This window comes from Hylobates moloch, unplaced genomic scaffold (assembly GCF_009828535.3).
Source record: "Hylobates moloch isolate HMO894 unplaced genomic scaffold, HMol_V3 SCAFFOLD_1, whole genome shotgun sequence".
NCBI lineage: Eukaryota > Metazoa > Chordata > Mammalia > Primates > Hylobatidae > Hylobates > Hylobates moloch.
This window is the reverse complement of record NW_026652276.1, coordinates 1,807,671-1,817,995: the sequence shown is the minus strand read 5'-3', so window position 1 is coordinate 1,817,995 and position 10,325 is coordinate 1,807,671. Positions and strand designations below refer to the sequence as shown.

At 55.0% G+C, this 10,325-nt stretch overlaps 1 protein-coding gene across 2 annotated transcripts; it reads right to left on the bottom strand.

The window, feature by feature from the left end:
- Positions 1-3,165: 3,165 nt before the first annotated feature.
- COPS9 (COP9 signalosome subunit 9) lies at positions 3,166-8,736 on the bottom strand. 2 transcript variants are annotated; one of them, XM_032762129.2, is made up of 3 exons: positions 8,575-8,736; positions 6,279-6,351; positions 3,166-3,433 (listed from the first exon to the last, which is right to left on the bottom strand). In XM_032762129.2, exons 1-3 carry the CDS (start codon positions 8,698-8,700, stop codon positions 3,396-3,398), a joined length of 237 nt encoding a protein of 78 aa, XP_032618020.1. In that variant the 5' UTR covers positions 8,701-8,736; the 3' UTR covers positions 3,166-3,395. The 2 variants fall into 2 exon arrangements, with proteins under 2 accessions (XP_032618020.1, XP_032618010.1); XM_032762119.1 differs by lacking the exon at positions 8,575-8,736 and adding an exon at positions 8,225-8,565.
- Between the last annotated feature and the right edge of the window lie 1,589 nt (positions 8,737-10,325).

Below are 10,325 nucleotides of genomic sequence, written 5' to 3'. Positions count from 1 at the left end.
TGTCTGTATAGGAGAGACCTGAGAGAGACCCCATGCCTCTTCCACAAGAGAGGCGCCACCTACGAGTCACCAGGCTCAGCGCCCTCGGGGCGGCTTTTTCTCCTCTCCAAAGGAGCCCAGGATTCCGTGGTTTTCAGAGTCCCTCTGTTGTTGCTTGTTTACACTAAACAAACGCCTGCTAAGCACCTTGACAAAGGGACCAGGCATCCCTTGATCAGGGCTGCTCTGCTTTGCTCAGCCAGCTGAGCAACCCTCCCTGGGTTCACTGCCCCCCAAGTGACAGCCATCTCTGATGGCAGGCCACTCACACCCCCTCAGAAATCACCCAGGAACCATTAAAAGCCATTCAAGACATACTTGAGAGCAGTATTTTGGGACTAATTGGAGGCAACGATTATTCACACAAAACCTGCGCTGTGTGGCCAAGACGATGCCACCAAGGCGTGCTGAGAGCCCGGGTGCTGATCCAAGGCTGGACGCGGGCAAAGCGCACGGCTCACGGAAGGTGGGCCAATCACAGGCCTTCCTTTAGCCTTTCCCTTGGGACAGTCCCCTTTGCCACCCCGGGAGGCGTGTTACCAGAGATGTAGTATGGAAACTGCTGGAACCACGGTGGAGAAAGGAACTGTTGTGGAGAAAGATTTTCTAGGCCCAAGAAGCCAGTGGGCAGGCAGAGACAGGAAGTGGTTGAGTCCAAGGATCTTTGAGCCCTGGAGTCAGCTGTCCTTCTGTGAGCCTTCCAACAAATTCCTCTCTTGCATGGATTTTAATGGACAGTGCTTCCTTCTTTTCTCATGGAAGGGTCTTCTCCGAGACCCCAGAAGGCTCCCTCGCCCTCGGCCGATTCCGCTCCAAGGCGCAGGCAGGCATTCCTCGCAGAGCTGTGCTGCCTTGCTGAGGTTCAATATCTGGCCGGCAGCTGAGCCTGCAGTCACCCAGTAACTTTCTAAATGGGGCAGGGATCAGTACAGAGGTCTCTGTGATTAAGGTGCTCAGGTGTAAAAACTGAGAAAATACCTCTTTTTCAGTGTAGATGAAGACACATCACTTACCATGGCTGGAGTTTTGCCACGGGAGTGGGCACGGCTGGGCCAGTCAGCTGCAGTCCCATCACCCGGGTGGTCACCTTTAGTGACAGCCGAGTCACGGGGAGATGAAGAAAAACAGGTGGTAATGCTCGTGGCCTCATGGTATTGAAGAAGCTGCAAGGATTCTGTGAAGGCAAAGGGAGGCCCCCTAGAACCCACACAGGCCTAAACATGTGCAGAAGACACTGACATGCACACATGCGCACACTGCTCTTCACAGAGCCGCTTAGAGCAGGCGAGCCTGAAATTCTACGGCCCACACAGGAGCTTCTGGGCTCACAGGCCTTGGTCTAGGAGGGGTGTGCCCATCTCCGCTCTGCCTGAGTTCCTGGGCAGCAGCTCTCTTCTTCACCTGGAATCATTCCTTCCTGCTGAAGGCCACAGGCTGATATCCCCATTCACCAATGAGGAAACAGAGGCCCAAAGAAACATTTTTGCTTGTGTTTACAGACAGGGTTTCTGTGGCCCAGGCTGGAGTGCAGTGGTGCAATCATCACTCACTGCAATCTTGAACTCCTGGGCTGAAGTGATCCTCTTGCCCCAGCCTCCCAAACAGCTAGGACTATAGGCACGTGCCACCACGCTCAGCTAATTTTTTTAATTTTTATGTAGAGAAGGGGGTCTCATTCAGTTGCCCAGGCTGGTCTCAAACGCCTGGCCTCAAGTGATCCTCCCGCCTCACCCTCCCCAAGAGCTAGGATTACAGGAGTGAACCACTGTGCCCAGCCCTCCAAAGGAAGGAACTGATTCAGCAGCAGCCTACAGCTTGTTGGCAGTGGTGTTTGCCATTGGCCAGTCTGAGTGTAGCCACGGCCCTTACCACTGTGTACTGCAGGCCCTGTGGGACTGTGATATACCTCAACTGAGGGGGAACTGCAGGGTAACCACCTGATCACCACAGAATTCACCCAAATACCTAGTTGTTCCCCACAGAGCCCTCTAGGCCTGCTTTGAGGAATCCACTTATGAAACTGTAAAGACGACTCTCACGAATGAATCGCAAGAACACAGCACTGAAAAACCCCCACCCTCTCAAAGTGCAGACGGCATGCAGCCTGGCTGCTGGAAACCCTGCTCCTCGCCTGCAGATAAGCCACGTGGGTCGCAGAAACAAAGCGGCAGCCTCAGTGTGCAGCCCAGTGCAGACTTTCCAACAGAGGGCCTTCCGACACTGCAGTCTGCTCTCCTGCCTTCCCACGGACCCTGTGCTCCGACTGCCCTCGCTGCAGCACGGGAACCATGGAGGGCTGCTGGCTTGTCCTGGGCAGTCCCGAGCTGCCGAGCCCCAACAGGACAGGAGCTTCATCAGGAGGACAGGGTGGAAACCCACTCAGCACTCACGAGAAAAGGAGGCAGAGCTGACATTCGGTTCTGCTTAAAATCTCACCTGGCCTCCAGTACAAATGTCTCTTCTGTAAACATGACAAGGTGACACCCTTCAGCTGGTTCTCAGTAGCGGGGACAGCAGGTCCCTCCATTGAGGGGCTTTAACTCTGAAAATGGGAACTGCTGAAGTCCTGGGCCTGGGCGTCTCCTGGTCTGAGAAACGCTCTTCACTTCGAGATGGATGTCAAACAGCAACTTCACTGCTTTACAGCCACTGTCGATTACTGAGCTGGGCCTCCAGGAAACAAGACCCCGCTTCCCGCATGGGTGTTACACTCTCCTTTGAAATGGACCAATGTGCATTTCCACGTAGAAGGCGTCTCCTGCAAAGTCGCATCCTGTCGTCCTAGTTCTTAAGCCTCGCGTTTGTGGTGCAGCTGCCCTGACGTGGAGGCTGGAGCACAGCATAAGGTCCACTGTGCTGACAGACACACACAGTGCAAACCTGCCCACAGCGGAAGGGTGGCCCTGTGGCAAGGTCCTCCAAGTGCTGTTAGCAGGCCCAGCTGTGCACAGCCCGCACTGCCTCCTGCTCCAGCACATACAGCACCTTAACACACGGTATTTGCTATCAGACAAACATGGTTCTCTCAGCGTGCCGACACACACGTGCACATGCATGCACACACGAACACACAGAGACTTTTAGGGACTGCAACATTCACTCAAAAGTGCAAGACAGAGATCACTCTGCATGTGACAATGCTTTCTTTTAATTGGAGTGAGGACAAAACCTGATCACGTTCAGAGATGAACAGCCTCATCTAGGTCGTTAAGAACATTCTTATCTTTCTTGGTTAACCAGGTCCTAAATTCAAGGGATTTCGACGTGTTCTTTCAAACCACCTGAAACCGTCCTGGGCAGGCTCACACTGCGGCTCTGTACCAACGGCCTGGCCCCGCCTGCTGCCAGAGGGCATCTCACTGGATGTCATCATCATCAAAAAGATCTTCAAAATCTAGGGAAATAAGCAAAACCACGTATTTACACATACAAGGGTAAGGGCTGAAGAAATCACTTCAGAATGAATTATATGGTAGTCCAAAACACAGAGATAACTGTCAACGATTTAATGAAATAAAAGACTTTTCCCCGTAACAGACTTTCAGTTTTAGCTAACCAGGGCTCGTACATGTAGTCCAAGGGGAGAGTGTTGGCTAGAGTGCTTTCTTGCTTTCATTTAAAAGACAATCCTAAGAAGATGCATGCAGGGCTGTTCTGAGTCCCATGGACATCACCGCACAGCCACAACTCAGCACTCAGGACACGCCAGTGCCATGTCTGCACCCACGAGTGCAGGGGCGCCCAAGATGCTGCCCTCGCTGCTGGGGCCGGGGAGAGATGAAGCTGGGAGGCACGTGCTGGGTCCTTGAGAGCAGAGGGAAACCGGCCGGCTGCCGCTGTGAGCATGAGAAAGCCGGGCTAGGCTGCAGAAAGGTGAAGCCTCCAGTAAGGGAGTGTGAATGATACCCAAGCCTGAGAAACACCCGCTAAGGCCTGTTCCCGCTGGAAGAAACGCAGCAAACATGTAGTGCCCTGCCTTGGGTGATCAAAATCAGGCCCCCCAGGAAAGATTTTGTCCTTCTGTTTAGTTTTCTGTGTTTTTCAAATTCCCTACTACAGGCAATCATCACTTTCACAATGGGAGGTGAAAATACAACTAAAAGCCCACCCACATGTACTGTGCACTGAAAATACGCGGTAGGAATTATGAACTAGAAAGAGGAGGTTCAACTCCTGGAGGGTCAGAGCGAAGAGCCAGGAGCCTGCTGGCACCACGGCATCCAGCCTTCCCGGGGAGGGTGGCGTCCCTGAGGCATCTCTGGATACTGCAGAAGGTCCCGACTCTCCCCAGCCACACTGATGCACCCCCACGTCCTCACTGCCTCCCGACTGCTGGTTGTGGTTCTGCTGCTTGGGGCACTTTTGCGCAGTCCCGGGCCTGGCTGACTCCACACCTTCCAACCTCTGCTCTGCTGCCCCCTCTGGAGAAACCTCCCTCTGCTGTGCTCCCGGAAACGCCGTCCACGCTTTGCCAGGGCTCTTGTCACAGTCCAGCCCCTGCCTGCTGACTTGTCTGGACGCACAATTTTGTAAGACACGGCGAGGGAAGAGAGTGAGTCTCTTTCATGGCTAGAACCCTGGTGCACAGGGTATAACAGCCCAGCAAAACCCATCTGTTTGACAAGTAAAAATGACTTAGCAGAAGCCCCATCCACAGCCCACAGAGGTCTCTCAAAGTAAATGGCTTCTTGAACACATGGGGTTGTCACAACCTGACGGGACAGTGAGTGCTTTGTGAACTTAGTGGGTGGGCAGGCAGGGGACACAGAGCTCTCCCGCATTCCCTCCCTGACTGGCCGAGGCTCAAAGGCAGACACGCACCCACAGTGCTCAGGCTGCTGGGTGCTCACCTGACAGGTAGGGCCTGGGTCCCTCAGAGATGCTTTCCTGTCAGGATTCAAGGGCTGACTCTGGAAGTCATGTGAACTCAAACACTACAACACAGCAATCGCCCCTAACCAACGCGCTGGCAGAGGATAAATGGGACTAGATCATCAAAATGCAAGCGTGTGGTGCCAGCATTAGCAACTGCCCAATCCTGCCCACGTGAAGAAGCTTCAAAGTCGCCCTGGGGAGCTGGTGTTTTCGCAAAGCAGCTTTGGAGAGCGCTCTGCAGCTCTGCACAATTTGTTCCCTCTGAAGGCAACACCCTTCTCCCACCTCGCTCTGGCATAAAGAATTGAAATAAATGCTATTCAGTTCTCCAGGCTCGTCTCAAATGTCACCTGCCCCAGTTCTGACTCCAGTTGGTAGCAGCAAGAATGCTGCCTCAGGGGCATGGCCAGGCACCCTGGGAAAGCCTGCACCCCAACTCAGCAGCTTGGCTGCTCCCCTCAGGCAATGGCTGGCTGACGGTAAGCCTGAGAAAGCAGCAGGGACTCAGGATGGCAGGCGGTCTCTGGTAAGTTAGAAACCGACGTGGCAAGGTCACATCCTAGCTGTTAACTAGTAACAAGAGCTTTCTGCAGAGGCAAGCACCATGCATTAAAACAGGATGAAAAACGCCACCTCACTCTCTGGAGTAAGAAACCTATGTTGTTTACTTATTATTTGAACCCACAGTAAAGGTTAATATAATCTATAGGAACAAGGCCTGAAGAAATCAGAAGAGAATGAGAAATATTCCCTCTAGCAGGTCTGAAGATGTTACAGAAAGTTTGCTTTTCACTGTTTATTTGGTTTACCCATGTTTTTGGTAACTAGCACTGAAGCTAAATCCAGTTAATGAAGTTAAATCAAGAGGGAAACGCATCCTGCGTCCTGATTTCAGAGCTGGGCAACAGCTGGAGTATGGCTGTCCCTCTGCAAAGGCAGCTGAGGGCACGAGAACCCAGGCAGGCAAACACAGGTGGGCTGGGAGAGGAAAAGAAACCGGCTACCTGGAGAGGGCGGAGACAGGGAGCCAGACAGGGTTCCTGTGGCCGTGTGTGGGGTAAGGGGCCAGACCTGGCTAGTCTGAGGTGTCCGCAGGCACGTGTAACACGCATGCCAGAGCTCAAACTCAACTACTGGGTGCAAGCTGGGAACAATTTCATGCTACTCTTCTCCTGAAAAATAAGGCTGCCTGCCAGTGGCCACAGCCTGTGTCGCTCCACAGAGGCTGCACTGCATTCTGAGAGGAGCACAGGGCTCTAACGCCTTATGATACAAATTATTCATGTCACCAAGTTGCTTCACTGCCTTAACCTAGAGAAGAAATATTCAGATTAAATCTGGCATCCCATTCCAAGCATCCTTACCATTAAAAAAGTCTGCATGAACGGCCTTTTCATTGGCTGCCAAGTCCATCAAGAGCCCGGTGCTGCCTCCCGCCTGGGGAATGGAAAGGCAAGGTTATGTCAGCTGTGTTTTCTGAAAGAACAGGTGGTAAGTGCATTGCAGGGACAGAAAAGGAAGATGGGTGAGGGGAAACAGGCTCAAGTCGGAGTCAACATTTTAGTTCCAGACAAAGGAATGTGTATTGTGGGGAGGCGGAGGGAGGAATTCAAAAGAATGATTTTTAAGGCCTCTCAAGGGCTTCTGTTCCTTGATTCCTCTCTGCCTTTAAAAAAGAAACCTACCACTGCCCTAAGCACCACGACTTCTCTGTAACCCTCCAGGAGAGGTTTCAGATCCCCCGATCCCCCGCTGGACATCACCAGAGGCCACACACATGTGAAACTGAGCCCATCGCCTCCGCTCAGGATCCCTTCCCTCTCTCTTCTGGGAATGAAACCACTTCCCCGAGGAAACCGACCTGCTCTGCCTCTGAGGTTCCGGTGCCGGCTGCCATCATGGACCGTCCACTGCCACAACTCCACAGCAGTGGAAAAACCATGTCACAACCCAAGCTGGGCAATCTGAAGCCCTCAGGATTTGGGATCCTGTTTAGAGTCAACCGGCGACAGAGGGAGCAGATTCCTCTGACAGCAGCACCCTGGACAGCTGGCCACAGGTCCTGCTGCTGCCCTGGCCTCAGCATTCACAAGGCCGCTTGCTCAACCCTGCCCTGACCCCCCCCGTAGCTGCATGCCCTTGTTCCCTTTCAGACACTCTCAGAAAAGCCAGGACGCTCAGCCTCCTCCCATGGCTTCTCAGCCTCCCTCCCTGTCCCCATCACCACAGTAAGCCACACGCATTCTACCACTTAAACACTGGGCTGAGCTCGTCCCTACCTCCATCTGCCTCTTTCACACCCTCTTCAACTCTCCTGTTCTCCCTGCTCCCATTTTTCTACCCTCTCACCCCTAAATGCTGCCATCCTACAGAGCAAGTCGGAGCCTCTCACTCCCCACTGTCAAGCCCTCCGGTGGCTCCACATCGCCTAGGGCTGTGACTTTAAAACAGGACGGAGAAGCCTGGGTTTAGTGGAAGTGCTTCGGAAGCGGGGTGCACAGAGCCACCCTCTTTAGCATGGTTCCAGATGGTTTCATGATCTGGTCCCTACCCACTGTCTCCCCTCTCTCTGGCACTGCACGCTCAACCATGTTAAACGACACAACATTCCCTTCCCTTGGTGAGCCAGTCGGCATCCCCCAGCCCAGGACTCTGCTCCCGCCGGGCCTTCATCCCCGCCTACCTGGCAAACACCAATGTGTCCCCCAGCATTTGGCCACAGAGTCGACTCCTCAGCTGTACCTTTGCTGAGCCCCCTCAAAGCCCTGAGGGCCCATCCGTCGGTGCGCCTTCGGCTTTCTGTGACACCTGGTATTTGCAATCAGCCTCTCTGCCATGCTATTACTTCCACAGGCACAAGGGCTGCCTCTGACCACCTCTGTACCCCCTAAGCTTTGAGAAATAGCACATGAGGCCCTGACATAAAGGAGCTGGCCTGCCACTCTGCGCTAGGCTGCGGTGCTCTCCTGCTGACCATAAACCATCTCAGAACGCTCACATCAGACAAGGTCACTCTGTGAACACAATAGAGACCAAAAAAACCCCAAGACGACTGTATAATCCTGTATAATTAAAAAGAAGAACGAGGCCAGTACACAAAGCACATAAATGCCAGACATCCCCTTTTCCGCTCCGACAGGAATGACGGCTGCTCCAGTTTTCCCTCATTCTAGTTAAGATTAAGAGGCCCAGTCAGAGAATTATCCTCGCTTCCAAGGCACAGCAAAGCCCACTTTCTTCCCCCAAATCCCCTAACACGAGCTCAAATCCCACACGAGCTTGATTCCCCACCCGCGTTATGGAGACGCACCGCGGGCCCCCATGGGATGCTGCAGCCATCGAAGAGCAGCAAACGCAGCTCCTTTGACCACGAGTGTGTTCCCGGGGCCCTTGGGGGTACCCAGCAGGCACTCAACCCTCAGGCTGCGCCTCCTGGTCCCCCGGGCTAGGGCACACGCTTCCCGCCGCGGTCGGTCGCCGCCTTTCACCAGGTGTTCGGTGAAACCGGGATTTGCTCTCCGCGGGGCAGGGAGCCTGGGAGCCGCGCCCATCGCCCACCCGCCCGGCCTCCCCTCCCCGGGACCCGCGCACCAGAGGCCGCCCTTCCGCTCCCCCTTCCCCGCTCCCCACGCTCGGGGACTCCCGCCGGGCCCGTGCCACCTCGTCCAGGTCCACGTAGGGCCCGGCGCCCTCGGGGAACATCTCGTCTACCGCCGGCTTCATCTCGGGGCCGCGGCGCTCTAGGCCCACTTCCGGCCTCAGGGCCGCTTCCGGCGCGCGCCACATGGCAGATCTAGACGCCGGAGGACCGCGCCTCTGTGGTGCCCGCCAGCCGGGGTGCTCCTGACCGCTAGCGAGTCCGCGGCCACCGGCGTTTGTCTTTGCGCTGGCGAGGGTGGGCGTCTGCAACGCCTCTGATGGGCGGCCGGGCGGCCACGGAGAGAAAAGGCTGCCAGCAATGGGAGCAGTGCCTGCAGAGCACGCCTCCGACACGGGGCCAGATCCAGAATAAAGAGGGAGCCTCACACTGCCGCAAAGACGGCCGGCTTCACAGGAGCCTTGACCTTCAGACGTCTGTCTGAAGAAGACACACTCGCGGCCGGTGAGCAGATGAAGAGGTGCAAGCAAACCAGGGCCCCACGGAGGGGCCGCTGCACCCCTGGGACGCCCAGAGTCAAAAAACAGCAAAACACGGGTTGGAAGGGTGCGGGGCACGGGGCCCCTCGCACCGCGGCGGGGAGTGAGACGCGGCGGCCGGGGCGGGAGACGGGGGGGCAGGTCCCAGAAAATCAAACACGGACACCCACGTGGCCCAGCACTCCCTTTCCGGGCACAAGCCCAGGGGACCGAAAGCCGAGGCTCCAAGGGGCGTCCTTACCCCACGTTCACAGCAGCATTATTTATAATAAATGAAAAAGGGAAGCGTCCCCCGCTGTCCCTGCCCATTGATGGATACGCGCATAAGCAAATGTGGTCCATGCACACTGGAACATCACTCAGCCTTTAAAAGGAAGGGAACGCCGACACCTGCTGCCACGAGCATGAACATTGAGGACGCTCTGCCGAGGGAAAGGAGCAAGTCCTAAGACAAACACCGCATGATCCACTCAGCCGAGGCCCCTAGAGGAGTCAAAGTCATAGAGACAGAAAGTAGAAAGGGGTAATCAGGGTCTTGGGCAGGGGAAATGGGGAGTTCGTGTTTAGTGGGGACAGAGTTTCAGCCTTGAAAGATGAAAAGGGTCTGTAGAGGGCTGGTGGTGATGGCTGCACGGTTCCGTGAATGAGCTTAATGTCACTAAAATGTGGTTAAGATGGAAACAATTTGTGAAGTTTTATCGTAATGAAAAAAAAAAAGAATGTGACAGAAAAGCGAGGGAAAGGAGAAGGAAAGGGGTAAGAGGAGGGAGAAGGTTGGAGGAAGAGAGGGAGAGAGGAAGAACAGGGGAGGGAAGGAGAGAGAGCAAGAGGTCCTGGAACTAGACTTTGCCAAAGATTCTTTGCCCAGCCAGACTACGGTGACCTCCTAACCTCCTCCCAGGCCCATCTGTGCACTGCGTTGTCAGCTTCAGTTTTCTCAGAGAGCCCTGCTAAGTTGGTTTAGCCAGAGCCCCTCACCCTGGATATTAGATCGGGTTCCTGGTCCCCCAGCATCCCCGGGATGTCTGATGGCCCAGGCCTGTCTTCAGCGAGAGCCCTGCGGGGTCGGCCGAGCCAGCATCCCGTCCCGCACTGTGTTCCTCCTAGTCGTTTTCCACCCGCGACCCCAGCTGCTCCTCAGCCGCAAACCCCCACTGCCTGTGCTGTTCGGAGCTGAGCCTGGTCTCCCTCCCTCACTGCAAGATCCCGTTGCAGTGGTCCCCACACCTGTCTCCAGGGTTCAGAACAACTTCTGAAAATTTCCAATGCTTTCT